This window comes from Leiobunum rupestre, chromosome 6 (assembly GCF_980474605.1).
Source record: "Leiobunum rupestre chromosome 6, qqLeiRupe1.1.hap1, whole genome shotgun sequence".
Classification (NCBI taxonomy): Eukaryota; Metazoa; Arthropoda; class Arachnida; order Opiliones; family Sclerosomatidae; genus Leiobunum; species Leiobunum rupestre.
In genome coordinates this window covers 32,589,659-32,607,871 of record NC_143389.1, presented here as the reverse complement: position 1 = coordinate 32,607,871, position 18,213 = coordinate 32,589,659, and the positions used below count along the sequence as shown (strand labels likewise).

General features: G+C 35.2%; 1 protein-coding gene across 2 annotated transcripts in view; it reads right to left on the bottom strand.

The window, feature by feature from the left end:
* The window catches only part of LOC149940633 (lachesin-like), a 305,656-nt gene that overhangs the window by 206,988 nt on the left and 80,455 nt on the right, over positions 1-18,213 (bottom strand). For both annotated transcript variants that reach the window (XM_090178792.1, XM_090178793.1), the window contains exon 2: positions 8,770-8,897. In XM_090178792.1, the coding sequence (XP_090034918.1) occupies positions 8,770-8,897 (128 nt within the window). The remainder of the gene's footprint in view (positions 1-8,769; positions 8,898-18,213) is intronic.

The window sequence follows — 18,213 nt, the reverse complement described above, 5'->3', positions numbered from 1 at the left end:
TAGGACAGAAAAACACCTTCAGAAAAACAAGAAAAACCCGAACGACATCCTTATTTCGATTTATAAACCAAAACACCAAAATAAAACGTTACAAAAACCACAAAATACAAATCGAAGGGAGGTAAAAATATCAGAATTTAGCTCGAGAAGAGGATCGGAGTCCCGGAATAAAATGGTCTATTTTCCTATTTCGCCGATTCATTCGCCGCGATTCTAGCGGGATTTTTTTGCTTTTACGACTGGGCTTGAAAAATCTTCGCCGGAAAAAAAAGTCCCATGACCCGTTTCTCTGGAAGCCCAGATCCCCATAGAGATATATAAAGCGTAAAAAAAAAAGATCTTTTTTCAGAGAGACAATTTCTTAGTTCTGCGGCGTAGCTGAGTGTCAGAGTCCGGACGTTATCCCATTGCGTATCAAGCTTCCTTTTCTTTTCTCTCGACTCAATCTCTCGCGTTGAATCCCCCTTGACTGTAGCTCATAGCCCCCCCCCCTATATAGACATTCGACAAAAACTGCCTAGAACGGAGAAAAAAAGCCTACCATTCTTCCTACCATGGCATTTTTTTCCATCTATTCTTTTACTACGGAAAACCGTAGCCTTTTTCCTCGCCTACCGATTTCCTTTTTTACGACAACCCATAAAGAGAGCAAAATGTATACTTTGGGATTGTTCACCCCACCACCACCCCCATCACACCATTCGATACCGTACATTTCCGAACGTAGACTTTAGCTAACGGTACTGTCGAAGGTAAGGTCGCCTACGCGTAGACATTTTACAAAATATCAGGTAATGTCGGAGCGTTTATTCTCTCGGATTTTTCTCTCTGCCGCATCCCGAATAGAAAAGATGGAGAAGAGAAGACGAGAGATTTTTTCGCTCAGTTTTCGAAACCTTAAAACGGGAGGAGGAGAGTGTGGAGCGGACGGAATAAGAAGCGTCAATATTTCTGGGCCTGCATGGGTGTGACACGCGCCGCCAAGATGAGAAACTAAGCGGCGGAACGAACAATGCTTCTAATAGGAATTTCGCAGATAAGACGCTTTTTTCTCTCTCATTTTTCCCTCTCATCCCACTCATTTTTTTTCTAATAGCTAACAGACGAGACTCGCGTATACCGGGTGCTGCGTTGCTCCTTGGATCAGCCCGTGTTTCAACGAAATACGTTATTGTGTTGGAAGTTTTGAGGAGGAATATAGTATGCCTGTCCTAAATTTATCTCTACGGAATAGGGGGAGATGTATAGTAAGAGGGGAATGAATATTAGCAACACTGTAAGAGGGAATGAATATTAGCAACACTGTAAGGGAGAATGAATATTAGCAACGCTGTAAGGGAGAATGAATATTAGCAACACTGTAAGGGGGAATGAATATTAGGAACACTGTAAGGGGGAATGAATATTAGCAACACTGTAAGGGAGAATTAATATTAGCAAACGCTGTAAGGGAGAGTGAATATTAGCAACACAGTAAGGGGGAATGAATATTAGCAACACTGTAAGGTGGAATGAATATTAGCAACACAGTAAGGGGGAATGAATATTAGCAACACTGTAAGGTGGAATGAATATTAGCAACACTGTAAGGTGGAATGAATATTAGCAACACTATTAGGGGAATGAATATTAGCAACACTGTAAGGGAGAGTGAATATTAGCAACACAGTAAGGGGGAATGAATATTAGCTACACTGTAAGGGGGAATGAATATTAGCAACACCATACGGGGGAATTAATATTAGCAACACCGTTCGGGGGAATGAATATTAGCAACACTGTATGGGGTAATGAATATTAGCAACACCGTATGGGGGAATTCATATTAGCAACACCGTATGGCGGAATTAATATTAGCAACACCGTATGGCGGAATTAATATTAGCAACACCGTATGGGGGAATTCATATTAGCAACACCGTATGGCGGAATTAATATTAGCAACACCGTATGGCGGAATTAATATTAGCAACACCGTATGGGGGTATGAATATTAGCAACACCGTATGGGGGAATGAATATTAGCAACACCGTATGGGGGAATGAATATTAGCAACACCGTATGGGGGAATGAATATTAGCAACACCGAATGGGGCAATGAATCTTAGTTTTAACAATTGGAAGGGAATTAATATAAGCTGTATCAATTGGGTGCGAACGAAAATTAGCAGCATCAAAAGGGGAATAAATATTAGCTGCTGGGAATGAGGAGGATGAAAATTAGTAGCAATGAAAGGGAGAAAAATAAAGGGAAAACAGTTGCTAACTATAATTTATTGCAGCTAGTTTTGCATTTCCCCTCTACGAGGCAGAAGTAGGAAACCACTTGCTTAATTCCCTCTCTACGTGGCAGAGGAGTAAAACTAGTTGCTAAATATCATTCACCACCTCTAGCGGCCGCTAATATTCATTTCACCACTAGCTGCAAGCTAGGACCCACAAACACAGCACCCCACACAAGGGGACCACAACCCGTCAAAAGTCGTGCATTTTCTTGTGTACATTTTTCATTAAATAGGCGCTTTAGCGCCTGCTATCGTTAAAAGCGGAAAATCCAGAAATTATCTTCCCCCTTTCCGTAAAACGTTCAGCGTAAAGGCTCGTTCAATGAAAGCTGTACACCACACAGCTTCAGCGTGTTTAAAGGCTAGCTGCGTTTTCCTTGTGTGGGGTGCAGTGTGTTTGTTACTCCTTGGTACAAGTTATTTCATTTCCCCTTAGCGACTAAGTGAGAAAACTATTAGCTTAACACATTGACCACCTCTCGCTGTAGATAATAATCATTTCCCCACTGGCTGCAACTAATTTTCATTTACACTCTACGTAGCAAAGGTACAAAACTAGTTTCTAACTTTCATTCGACCCCACTTGCTGCAGATAATATTCGTTCTCCATCCTCGTAGCAGAGGTAGAAAACTAGTTGCGAACTATCATTCATCACTCTCGCTGAATCTAATATTAATTCCCCCACAAAGTAGCAGAGGAGGTTAACTAGTTTTTAACTATTATTATTCACGACTCTCGCTGAATCTAATATTCATCCCCCCTCAAAGTAGCAGAGGTAGAAAACTAGTTGCTAAACATCTTTCCCCACACGCTGAATCTAATATTGTTTCCCCCTCAAAGTAGCAGAGGTAGAAAACTAGTTGCTAAACATCTTTCCCCACACGCTGAATCTAATATTCATTCCCCCTCAAAGAAGCAGAGGTAGAAAACTAGTTGCTAAACATCTTTCCCCACACTGAATCTAATATTCATCCCCCCTTATAGTAGCAGAGGTTAACTAGTTGCTAGCTATTATTATTCACGCCCCTCGCTCAATCTAATATTCATTCCCCCGTAAAGTAGCAGAGGTAAAAAACTAGTTGCTAAAATCTTTCACCCCCTTGCTGCAGCTAATATTCTTTCCGTCCTACGAATGAGTAGTGGATGGTCCGTTTTTTCGTTCGTACGACCATTCTTTATTCGCCCTCAAACCCTAAATTAACTTCGGTGTTTCGCGCAACGAAACACCCTGTATATTGGAATGAATACATAGGGAGGTCTTATAAAAAAACCTTTTTTCTCCTGCACTTTTTTCAGGTCAGAACGGGGAGTAAAAAACGAAAATGTGAGGGAATAGGAATGAAAAAGCGACGGTATAGAAATAATTATGTTTGAATATATCTTTGTCCATTTTTTATTTTAGGTGGCTGATCCCTGTTCTCTTCCGCTCTGTAGCAGAAAGGGTATACCTTTTTTTCTTTACGGCTGATTTGCTGTCAAGAATTGGAAAACGTCCTGTTCCAGTTTTTTTGGAGGGAGGGGGGACTGTCTCACTCTAGCGAAAAAATGTTACGCTATTAAATGAAGGATATTTTTGAGGAATTTTTTTTACGGAATAAGTCCGATTACTTTTCGTAGCCATTTCATTTTTTTGACAATTTCACGCGTAAAATATTTAAACCACGAATTTTCCGTTATTCTAATTTCGCGGATGCGTTGACTTTTTCGGATCGCCTTGTATTTTCAACATTTTGGAGAGATTTATTAGGATTTTTTTTTCATTTCTAAAGACGTAGTCTAGGACATTTTTGACACGTATTGAAAGCGATTCAATTCTTGTAATATTCGAGGATTTTATGACATGCACCGGATGCCCGAATTGCATTTTAAACAATAAGAGTTATATGGGTTGCTATAATTTATATATAACAAGATGAGTATACAACTAAGCTGTAAAAATTACACATGTTCGAGGAATGGTCCAATCGAAATAAATTTGACAGCCAACGAGTCAAGATATAAATCAGCGTTTATTAATGAAAATTTACAAAATATTACCCTTCTTTATTTTAAACCCGAGAGTTTAAATCACATTTCCGAAGTGTAATAGTTTCAGAAAGTCAATTTAGACGCTTAAGGTCAATGAGGTACGTGCGATTTGTAAATAACAAATTCCTGGCAAAAATAGCTTTTCAATTATTAGCCCTGGTTAATTTTAGTGGACACCCTGTATATTAGAATTTAGTTCCTTACGAAAATGGTTGGTAAAATTTTGGAAAGTTGTATTAGATTCAAATGTCATTTGATCAGAATATGATTTAATATTATCAAAAACAATTTGATCAAAGTTTGATAAAATTCTATTTGATCAGAATTGGATAAAATAGTATCTGATAAAATTCTATTTGATCAGAATTGGATAAAATTGTATCTGATAAAATTCTATTTAATCAGAATTTGATAAAATTCTATTTAATCAGAATTTGATAAAATTCTATTTAATCAGAATTTTATAAAATTCTATTTGATCACAATTTGATAAAATTGTATTTGATAAAATTATATTTTACTAAAATTTTATAAAATTATATTTTACTACAATTTGATAAAATTATATTTTACTACAATTTGATAAAATTATATTTTACTACAATTTGATAAAATTATATTTTACAACAATTTGATAAAATTATATTTTACTAAAATTTGATAAAATTATATTTTACTACAATTTGATAAAATTATATTTTACTACAATTTGATAAAATTATATTTTACTACAATTTGATAAAATTATATTTTACTACAATTTGATAAAATTATATTTTACTACAATTTGATAAAATTATATTTTACTACAATTTGATAAAATTATATTTTACTACAATTTGATAAAATTATATTTTACTACAATTTGATAAAATTATATTTTACAACAATTTGATAAAATTATATTTTACTAAAATTTGATAAAATTATATTTTACTACAATTTGATAAAATTATATTTTACTACAATTTGATAAAATTATATTTTACTACAATTTGATAAAATTATATTTTACTACAATTTGATAAAATTATATTTTACTACAATTTGATAAAATTATATTTTACTACAATTTGATAAAATTATATTTTACTACAATTTGATAAAATTATATTTTACTACAATTTGATAAAATTATATTTTACTACAATTTGATAAAATTATATTTTACTACAATTTGATAAAATTATATTTTACTACAATTTGATAAAATTATATTTTACTACAATTTGATAAAATTATATTTTACTACAATTTGATAAAATTATATTTTACTACAATTTGATAAAATTATATTTTACTACAATTTGATAAAATTATATTTTACTACAATTTGATAAAATTATATTTTACTACAATTTGATAAAATTATATTTTACTACAATTTGATAAAATTATATTTTACTACAATTTGTTAAAATTATATTTTACTACAATTTGATAAAATTATATTTTACTACAATTTGATAAAATTATATTTTACTACAATTTGATAAAATTATATTTTACTACAATTTGTTAAAATTATATTTTACTACAATTTGATAAAATTATATTTGATCAGAATTTGATAAAATTTTACTTTTACTGATATCAAACTTTCATTAGAAAATTGTATTTGATCAAATTCTATTTGATCAGAATTTGATAAAATTTTACTTTTACTGATATCAAACTTTCATTGGAAAATTGTATTTGATAAAATTCTATTTGATCAGAATTTGATAAAAGTTTACTTTTACTGATCTAAATATAATTTAATGAAATATTTTTTTATCAAAATTTAGTCTAATTTGATCAAAACTTGATAAAAATGATTTGATCAAATTTTTATAAAAATGATTTGATCAAATTTTTATAAAAATGATTTTATCAAATTTTTATAAAAATGATTTGATAATTTTTTTATAAAAATGATTTGATCAAATTGTTATATAAATGATTTGATCGAATTTTTATGAAACTGATTTGATCAAATTTTTATAAAAATATTTCATGAAATTTTCATCACCATTAGATTGGTCCCATTTTTAATAAATTGATCAACCATTTTCGTAATGGATTGAATCCAAGGAGCATATCAGGGATAGCCAACTCCGCCTTTGGACTGTGTAAAGTTATTTTTGTATCGCGAACCTGCAAATATTTTTTGGATTTTGAGATGGTGGACCAAAGTCAACAAACTAAGAGTTTTTCCTGAAATTGAAAATATTACGGTGGTGAGGCTTGCACCTTTTTAAATTGCGACAATGCACAGGGTAAAACCATTTTTTTTTACTGTCCAAAAGACAAAAATATAAATAAATGTACAGAATAAGAAAACAATTTTTCACCAGCATTATTCTGATTTTTTTACATTTAGAAAGTGAATTATAGTTTTTTTTACCTTCGATAAAGGTTTTCCTACGTGGAGTATCTACCTTTCATTTTACACTCACCACCTATTTCTCTTAAGCATTCTTAACAGCCAAATCAGCAGATGACAAACTAATAGTTTTCAGAATGTTAACCAGGTGCCACTAGTGTGAGCAAGTCTATCAGTCACTTGGCTCTCTTTGATATCTTCCTTCGTTGAATCTGTGATACAACTGCATCTATTGTTTCTAGGGTGTAATGTATAATGCAGATTGATCCAATTTTAATGCTAAACGTTGTTTCGAAGCAGATGCGATAAGATCTTTGACTTAAGCGTATCTTTGACGAAAATATTTATTAATAAATAATTTGTGAGAGGAAATAAGGTTCCTAGCTACTCATCACTTTTTTTATTAAATATTTAAGTTTTCCAAAATATATGTTAGAGTATAGCGTCAAAAACTAAATAACAAAGAAAGGTATATCATTTTGAGGTATTGCCCAAGAAATTCGACAGTAGAAAATTCGGCGTATCACCAAATAAAAAGATTTCAAACCTACTAGCTTGTAGTAGTGGCTCGCTCGGTCAACGTTTATTTTAAAGAATTCGCCTTAAGCCTAAAATTACATTAAAGTTATCAACTATTTCAGGACACATTTAGGGTATATATTTATTTTGCAGAAAAGGAGCTTTCACGATAAGTGGATATATTTCCCAAAAAGGTCTTTTATTCAATTTTATATTAACATCTTCCAAACTTTCGTCTTAATTAAATTTAATTCTCCCTGTAATAGGCTAAAGCTAGATTGTCTTTCGCGGAAGTAGCGTAAAGCCAGAGTTGAAACGTAGTCTTTACAGACTCTACAGCCACCAAGATTGGGTTAAATATACGTCTGTCCCTTAGCTCTACGAGTGTGTATTATATTTTCGTCTTTCACAATTTTCTTGATGTCGGATTTTGGTCTTCTGTCTGGCTCGTATATAAAACAGAGAGAGAGAGAGAGAGAGAGAGAGAGAGAGAGAGAGAGAGAGAGAGAGAGAGAGAGAGAGAGAGAGAGAGAGAGAGCGAGAGAGAGCTGGAAGCCGGGTCAAACTATCCTTTTGAATTAACGATTTGTTTTGACGAGTTCTCCAATTTCCTCGACCAGGCACCGTCCCGTCCTCGTATTATTTCCTTTCCTCTTTCTGTTCTCGGTGTATAACTCCATTAGTGGAAATGTCAAGATTGGCCCGGGGAACAATCCGTCCCGCCTTTTCCTTGGGATTTTCCCAGCTTTAATATTAAGACACCGGGACTGGGTTGTGTTTTCTTGCCTATGCGTACTTACGTATAGTTGTAAGCGTCGAATATCCCTTACACGCGAATGACACGACTCCGTTTAATGTATTTATACGTCTGTAGATCCGGTTTTGGAAGCACGCGCTCCTCCTTCCAGAGAGAAGGTCCAAATTGATTACGTTTCATCTGGCAGCGTCAAAATCTTCGCTTTACCCGCGATCCCTTTTCCAGAAATTTGGCCTTCGCGTTACGTCCTTCGTAAGAGAAAGTGCCGGGGTTTCGGAGACTGTCCGAGTGACCAGTGTGTCCTCTAGCTAGCGGGCATTGTCTGCCGGTTATAGGAATGACAAGATGAAACAACTACCATCGACTCGGAAACGTCTAAAGCCCGAATTCGGCACAATCACGGTAATGGACTCTGGGGATATTCTTGGGTTTCCGTCTACGACATATATTCACGCGTACACCGGTCCTCTCCACTCGCCCCTTTTCAGACGCTTCCCCGTCCAACCTCCGGGTGTACCCCGCGGCCACGACGGTCGGGGTCAAAAGGCCCGGGCTTCCCCTTTTACCCCTTTCATTTGACAAGCCTCGGGGATAAAGAGGAGAGGTATTCGCAAAAAATCAAAGGAGACTGTATTGAATGCGAGCCTAAAGAAAAGGTGACTGGATCTGAGTTTTCTCCTTTCTTCTCGGCTATTCAACAATGAAAGCTTCACGGACCAAAAAGACCCATACATTGTCGCTGCTTTCTCCCTTCCCCCCTATCCCAGCATCGAGTAATGGTGATAGTAATGGTTGGGAGATTCCGAGACTTACCCTGAATCCGTTGAGGTTGTCCACCACGCACGGTAGGCTGACCTCGCGACCCGCCGACACTGTCACATTGGGGATCGGCTCAGCAAACTCCGGTTCGGCCGTTGATTCTCCTTGACCACCGATGACCTCTGCAAAGAACGAAAAAGAAAGGATGGTTTCTCGTTAGAATATTGTTGCTTACTGCTGTAATGGTTTCGGTGTTGGTACTACGTTTTTAGAAGTTTTTATATACATTGGGTTTTTATTATTTTTGATTTATTTATAGGTGTGTAAAATCGACTATTATACAAATGTTAAATTTCACGGTAAATCTGACAACAATCCGGGAATTAGTCAATGGAAATTACAAAATATATCGTACCATATTTAACTTAAGCACTTATAATAATAAAGAAATTGTAAAAAAAGCCGCATCACTACTGATACACATTTTTTTCGAGGTTAATACCAGTCCTTCTTGGGGAAAGTGATCTGTGCTCTCAGCAGTGCCAAATTAAGGACTAGGTCTCCTAAACACTGGCCTATGGGCCCCCACCAACAGAAGGACCCCACCACTGATAAAACCAATGAAATTTTCTTCGGGACACGCGAGTTTTGCGTTTTTAGGCTTTCCTTACATAGGCCCACACCAAAATCGGCCTACTGACTCTCAGTAAACACTTAACGCGGAAGATAAAGAACCGACCCACTTACGTGAAACGTAATTATAAACTTACGATATATAAATAGTTTTTGAAGAAATTGAGAACCCCTTAATCTTCTAGACGATCTCTCATATTTCACGGCGACGTCGAAGAAAAGCTTTTGTCGGCGAAATGGAACACGACCATGGACCATCAATCGACGAGAAAAGAATCCATCCCTTTTCAATTCATTTTACATTCGCGGAATCATCATATCCGCGTACGCCCCCGCGTCATCTCTTAATATATGGAGAGAGAGAACGGCCAGAGATCCGTGAAGAAGCTAAGAAGGCCCACGGACGATCTTCAAAGTCCAAGGAGATAAATACTGGCGCGCTGCAGTTTAAAAGGTTTAACGCCACTATTAATTACGCGACGTTAATAATAGCCCTTTTGGAAGGTCCGGAGAATTTCGCGAAACGGCTCGATAAATCATTGCGCTCGCGCTTTAAAAGAACAAGTTGTCAAAAGGCGAGATTTAGTTCGGTGCTTAAAATTTGTCTACCCAAATTTTAAATGAAGTGGGGTCGGCCATTTCCAACAAACCATGACTGGCAGCACCGTTATCATGGTTTTTAGTTAGTGTGCATTTTGCGCCTAGTTACAGTAAGAAAAGTACAATTTTCTTTCTTCAAATTGATATTTCTAAAAGGTAGATTTATTGTTCATAGCTTAGCTATCCTACCAAACCTTTGCTTATTCATTCTCAAAAGCGGTATGCATCCTAGCAGAATATTGTACGATGATTGTATAATCACTGCTAGATGATGAAGAATAGATGGCATTGTGGGGGATGAATAGGAGCACACGTTTTGCCACGAAACAAAGTGTAGATGACCATAAGTGTAAAATATTGTTACATAAGTATGACACTTCCAATTCTTCACATGCAAAAGGTTTACTGAGAGCAAGACAGACTGCATTACGGGATTCGTTGCCTTTTGCGTTCGCGTAACACGTAGCCTTTGACAGCGCCTTGCTAGGGATAGATTTTCTTCTTGTGATGACGTCACTCCGTTACTAGCTCTCACTAAAATATTCCTCAAAGTGACAAACTTATGGAACAAAATTATAGATTTATGAAAAGACTAAAGCAAACGTTCAAATTATTCATAAATTTTCCACATTTAAGTAATTAAGAAAGAATTAATGAATGTAATTATTGGTCAATACTTAAGCATTGATATCGTTATTTTTATCTCCGTTTATTAGTCGTACGCCACTTCTAGATGGCGCTAGACGCCGTACTTAAAAAATGAGAGAGTAAAGCTGCCAATGTACGCGACAAAAATCGTCCCTCTTTTAAAACATTATCAGAGACGTGAACGGCCGCCCACGCTCAGTACAGGGCCATGAGGTTCCTTTCAGATAATTTCCACGAGCTATCGACTATATCGACTGGCACCGTCGTCCCAGCCCTTACGCCGATATCGGACAGAAACAATCCCTCATTCCTACTCAAACCAACTTAGGAGCGGTGTCTCTTCTTCGGCGTTTTTTCGCTGACAAATGATGGTAACAAAATGATTATAAAGATCGCTTCGTTGAGGGCGCTCCGGAATCTTTCGAATCGAGACGGCAGTTTTCCCTCTCGTTAAATCCTCCCCTTTTTTTCTATTTTTCTTCCAATTCTTTTTCTAGTCCCAATGATTTCCTCTTCCTCCCGCGAGGTCCCCTAATTTCCCCCCGGTGGCTTTCCCTTTTCTCTCCGGAGTCAAGAGGTTCCTAAGTCGTTTCCTCCTCTCGCTTTATATTGAAATTCAAATGAGCACCTCCCGCGTTTATTGGCAAACTAGAAGTCGGAGAAATGGTTATACAAGTAGCCTCGGAGAAATCGTTCGCTTTCCATTTGTTTCATTTCTACGATTTAAAGGGAGGGCTTGAGGTGACGATTAGGAGGGTCTACCCGACCCACTCTCCGTCTGTCTCTGCAGTCCTTTATTCTAGCCGCTTGATGCCGATGGAGTGATTTTCATTTTATAGCCCAAACGAATAGAAGGCGAGCAATCCTAGGTTATATCGGACTGTGTATCGCTTGCTGCAAGAATATATTATGGTTAACGGAGAATACGCGGCCGCAACTGCAGCCTTTGTTTTCGTGATACCCGGAAGATATTCGCCACCTACACGGAGAGAGTGTCTCCTCCTGACCGGCAGAAAGAAGAAAGGCGGCGGGGAGTGGTTATTCTTCCGGGAATCATGATACGAACAAGGTGCCTTCCACATATTCTCTACCCACCCAAATACATTCTTGGTTGGTGGAATAGGATAGGCAGTCAAGTATATTCTTTTTGGTTTGGGTTTGGTTCTGATCGAATTTTACGTTTAACAATATCGATGTGTTTTAATTATGGTCGCGCTATTTCTAACGACGTTAATTCCGTTGACGAGCCGATTATGTCGCCGGAACAGGCTGAAGAGAATTTAAGGTATTAATTCAAATTGAACGCGTAGAGGTAACTGTAGATGGAGGACACGCGCTGTAAGTCGTTAAAGAAATTACAATGTTTTATGAACACGTACGTTACTTAATACACTTCAAAAGAGGCCGTCTTAACAGTAGCGACTAAACGCAACAACTGTTTATAATTTAATTGGCTGCGGATTACGTCATCGGGTTCGTGATTGCTTGGAAAAATGAATGCGTTTTAATGAAACAATTTTGGACCAATGAATCGTGGGAATCGTTTCCTCGTAGAGTTACACGTAGGTCCATTCCCGCACCCGTTTAAGACAAACCCGAACCAGCTTAAGAATTATTCCGGCATCTGTTTAACAATAGTCCCGCACTAGTTTAAAAATTCCCACCAGTTTAAAGCTATTTTCCACTATCGGTTTAGCAATAGTCCACACCAGTTTAACAATCCACACCAGTTTAAAGCTATTCTAGTTTCGGTTTAAAAATAGTACAGCACCAATTGAACAATTCCCACCATTTTAATGCCATATTCCAGCATTTGTTTTCACCAGTTTACCAATTACCACCAGTTTAAAACAATTCCAGTTTCGCAACAGTTTACAAACTATCCCCGCTAAAACTAATTACTCCAAATATTTTTATTATTTGGTTCCTTATGGTACCGGAGGTTTAAGCAGAATCTCCCTGCACCCTTAAAAATAAAGTTTTATAATACGACTAAAATTGGACTTTTAATTTAATTCGAACTATTTGGTTACTAAAAAAGGTCGAATAATTTATGTTAGACCCATTTTACTCTTTCATGTTAAATACAACTCCCTTTGGTATTGAAAGGGAAAAAGCCGTAAGACTAAACCTTTTTTCAGTCCTTGTGGTGAAGGTATAAAAAAGTTATGTCAAATTCAAATTCAAATTTAAAATTTATTCACTTATACTAATACTACTAATACTAATACTAATAATATCGTATGCTTTTACTTTTAGTTCTTTTGAACTCCATTTAATTCCCTTTAACGAAGAAAAAAATTATGGGACCAATTTTGAGATTAGTATTTGAGTACTACGTTATTTTCATTTTAAATATTCTCTTTAAAATAACACAATGCGAAGAAATTCCAATCACCCGGTATATTTAACAAGATTTAAGTCTTTTAAAGTTTGATTTCAAATTTTAAATGTAAGGGATATTGATTAACGCATCAAAATACCCGTACCCAAATAGGGGTGCCTAATAATTCTTGTTATATATACATATACTAAATACAGAAATACTTAGATGATATATTACCGCCCGTTGTTCCGAAACTTTAGAGATGCTCATTCGGCTATTATCATCGAACGAAAACCAGCTTAATCTGGCCATCTTAATGGTTAATATATTGAGTCGTACTGAACAATTAAAAAAATGTGAATAGGCTAACTTCTTACTGTTTAGGAAGTAAAATGGATCTAAAAGTGTAAAATAAGTGCAAAACACTCAAAAAACGACTGAATTTGGAGAGCAGAAGGTTTAAATATGTTCGGTGGCAATTCCGTGAATGGTCTTAGCTATTGCAAAAAAAGTTTTAACCACTTTAGAGGTCTAAAATAAAACCTTTATTTTTGAAAGTGTGTGGTCCTTATCCTTGACTCTGAGAGAGTGGACCTATGGACCCATCAGCTGCTATAAGCTGTTATGTCCAATTCGAAATTTAATTTCTTTCACTTTGTAGCTTCACCCTTTGCTACATCGAGAAAGACTTTAGCTAGCAAAAGCCCATCATCGTAAACATGTGTACGCGGTTTTCGCGGATGGTAAGAAAGTTTGCCATGTAAGAGTTTACAGCTCTCTAGCGCGCACCTTTATGGAACTCGTAAAAATCCAACTTTAGAATGGTTGGTTTAGTCTCAATCCCCAACCCATTTATAAACTTCGATGGTTAGGAAGCGAGTAGCCGGAACCGCAACCTCGTAAATCGAACCGCGTCTTTTATATCGACTACTTAATAATAAGACTAAAGATACGACCAGAAGTATATAAAATCGTTCTTAGAGGGAAGTAGACATCTTATCCTATCCTTCTCAGGTTTGCATTGAGTCTTTAAAATTCGTTTCGGAAGAAAAATAATCGGAGGTGAAATACGAAATATAAATCTTTCTAAAACTATTACTTCAGGAAAAATATGCTTTTATGTACGCAAACTATACTTTGTAATTTAAAAGAAGGTCAAGATCACAATTTTTAAGGCTTGGACAGGATTTATTATACTACTTTTTTTATTGTACGATTTTAGTATACCTTCGAGATAACATTTTGAAGGTCATTATCATAGCTGCTGTGAAGGTCAAGATGACCATTTTCAAGGTTGAGACCACCTCGCATATATAACTTATTTTTTATTGTACGATTTTAGTATATCTTCGAGTTAACATTTTGAAGGTCGTTATCATAGCTGTGAAGGTCAAGATGACCATTTTCAAGGTTGAGACCGCCTCGCATATATAAGTTATTTTTTATTGTACGATTTTAGTATATCTTCGAGTTAACATTTTGAAGGTCATTATCATAGCTGTGAAGGTCAAGATGACCATTTTCAAGGTTGAGACTGCCTCGCATATATTTCTTATTTTTAATTACTGTGAACGATTTTAGTATACCTTTGAGTTAACATTTTGAAGGTCGTTATCATAGCTGTGAAGGTCAAGATGACCATTTTCAAGGTTGAGACCGCCTCGCATATATTACTTATTTTAAATTGTACGATTTTAGTATATCTTCGAGTTAACATCTTGAAGGTCATTATCATAGCGGCTGTGAAGGTCAAGATGACCATTTTCAAGGTTGAGACCGCCTCGCATATATTACTTATTTTAAATTGTACGATTTTAGTATATCTTCGAGTTAACATTTTGAAGGTCATTATCATAGCGGCTGTGAATGTCAAGATGACCATTTTCAAGGTTGAGACCGCCTCGCATATATAAGTTATTTTTTATTGTACGATTTTAGTATATCTTCGAGTTAACATTTTGAAGGTCATTATCATACCGGCTGTGAAGGTAAAGATGACCATTTTCAAGGTTGAGACCGCCTCGCATATATAACTTATGTTTTATTGTGCGATTTTAGTATATCTTCGAGTTAACATTTTGAAGGTCGTTATCATAGCTGTGAAGGTCAAGTTCATCATTAACTAAAATTGCCCGTTTAGGCAACCTGACCAAGATGATTACTTCTCTCGATAGAGATATATAATAAACTTCAGATAATACTTGACCATCCAAGCGTACGACGTAGCTCGTGTATGAAAGATTTCCAATGCGAGTCCATTCTGTAATATAAAAGTGTTATAAGAGTCGTATACTAGCATCAATGTGTTTTGGTAATACTGCAAAGCTGGGCTGGAGGCGAGGTTAAAAGGGCTTTCGTCTTTATTAGCAGCGTCCGAGGCAGTGACCCGCGAGACATTTGGGAGGTGATGGCCCATTGCTTCGTGGTTAAAAGAGTTACAGGTTTTTGATCTATATACGCCGGCCATCGCGGATGCTTTTTATAAAAAGAGAGTGAATTTCCTTCCTGAAATGGTCCGTAAACGAGTTGGGGGAAGAGAAAAGTTGGACCTTTTTTTACGAGCATACCCACGGGAAGATCACGGAGAATGCACTGGTCGGGGAAACAAGAGGACCAAGTGCTTGGGTTGTTGTTTCGCCGTCATGTAACTAAAAAATTACTAGGATTTTCTTAAATCCACGATACAACTATTGAGCCTAGAAGGTACGAATCGTATAAATTGATCCAATTCTAACGATAAATGTTCAGCAACTGATGCGAAAAAATACTACAATTTGATCGTCCACTCTTAAAAATATTGGGTTGTTTTTGACCCAAATTGGGTTGTTTTTTTTACCCATTGTTGGGTCAGTATTTAACCAAACCAAATATTGGGTTGTTTTAGTTTTCACCCAAAACGGATTATTTTCAAAACTCTATTTTGGGTTAAATTTATAAGTTACCCAAATATGGGTTGAACATTAGCCCAAAATATGGTTAATATATGACTAAATTTTGGGTTATAATTTAACAAATAATTGGGTTGTTTTTTTACCCATTGTTGGGTTAGTATTTAACCAAACAAAATATTTAATTATTTTAATAACGATATTTTGGGTTAAATTTATAAGTTACCCAAAATATGGTTAATATATGACTCAATTTTGGGTTATAAATTAACAATTAATTTGTTTTATAAATTTAATCACACTGGAAAGAATATCGTAGGGCCTTGGCAATTTGCAATAAATTTAAAAAGGGAGCTCATTACGTTCTTCCGCTGAAATATTAACACAACATAAAAAAGAAATTTAAAATATTGGAAAAATTTAAATTATAAATAGTAAATTAAATTAAAAATATTTTATATACCTTTAGAATCAAAAATTAAGAATCCTTTCAAGCACTTATGGTAACGATGCAGGAATGGCGCAAAATTTTTAATTTCCAGTCTTCCAAAGACTACAAGTTCGATGGACACATTTTCGATGCTCATATCGTCTTTGGCGCGTGGGAACTTTAAATTTGATAGTATCACCCAATTTTGGGTTGCTATTATATTATCTTAAAAACAACCTAATTTTGTTTAACCCAAATTTTGCGTTTCAAGATTTTCAACTACATTTGGGTTATTTTTGACTCAAAAAGTAGTTAAAAATGAAATAACCAAAATCATTTAACCCATTGTTTTTAAGAGTGTAGACAAACAATGAAAAAGTGTATTATCCATTTTCATAAAGTTATTTTTTATAAAGTCCTCTAATTTGTTGAGCTTAAATCTATTTTTTTAGAAAACACAATTTCATAGAGGTGCCTATCAACAAATAACTGTTTTAGTAATGTTTTCCTTCCAAAAGGTATACGACAGAATGACACTATAAAAATTAAAGTTTACAGGAGAGAAAGTTATATCAATTGATGATTTTCTATAGTTTTAACTTTTTTGTTATGGTTACCGCGATAGGATGAAAAAAATCCAAACACACGAAAAATTATAGTCTATTAGTAATCCTTTAAACATAAAGACTAAAAAGTAAAATGCTACAAACATTTATTTCAGGGTTTAAATTAATTAATTAATATTAATAAATTAATTAATTTCTAGCATGAATATCGAACTGTATATTTATTCCTTTTTAGAGTCTCGGGCTTTTCTGCGTTTTACGTAATCAGTTCAGACAATCAGGAGGCAAGCGTTGGTCGGTAGATTTAGGATTTTTACCACCCTCCTACGCATTGTAATCCGGCCAAATGTTTAAAGGCATTAAAAATTCGCTCGATGACTTGGGCCTAAGGTGGTGTCTTGGGTATTAGCCTAGCTGATTATTTATTTATTTAAAGAAAAGAACTGGTAATTATTAAACAAAATGCCACTACTACTAGCACCGCATTTATTGACAAGTTTCGCAATTAAGATCAAATTAAGCAATAAGTGTTAGCAATAAAAATAAGGCTCAAACTTTAAAAACTTTTCCTGAACAAACCATTGTAGAAATGAATACTTTCATTGCTTTTAAAAGATCGTTTCGTCGTAGACATTTTATAGAATCCTTTAGAAACCTATAGAGATTTTAGTCCTTAGTCTGATATTTCTTAACAAGTTAATTAATAAACGATAAAAATTTGAAATATGCTTTGTTCGTTAGTCTTCAACACTTTGGTTACGCGATAGTTTCTATCTGATTTAGCAGTAAAACCACTCCATTACTTTGGGTTTGAATCCGACCACATGTTGGAAAATGGCGAATACATTTTTACCAATAAAGCTATGGTTGCCAAACGTTCCAATTTGATTGAGTTTTTGCGAGTTGCTTTCGTCAGACTCGATAAATCAGCCGAATTGTTTTTGGAAAATGGTTTTTATATTTATTGTTACTTGTTGGATAATGTTTTAAGTAACTCATCCTATTAACTTTTGTTAATAATCAAAATAAAGTGAAACAAAAATAATTTTGGAAAAACGGACGTGCTATTATTGCAGGCTATAGAAGGTTGTAAATTTTGTTTGAACCTAGCAAGAACAAAAATATAGTGCGTTTTTCTATATTAAGGTATTTTTCACTAGAATATAATACATTTTAAAAACAGTAATATTATAAAACAATAAAAAAATATGGCTTACTAATAGATAAGTAATATATTTAAAATCGGGCGAAATTATCGGCTATGTACGAACATGGGAAAAAATTTCCGAAATCACCACCTAAGGGAAATGCGGTAATGGTTTAGTCGGGTAGATTAAATTAGTTTTCTTTGACTTAACTAATTGCTTTGGCGTGTGAAGTTATTTTACAGCAATAAAAATGGGGAAC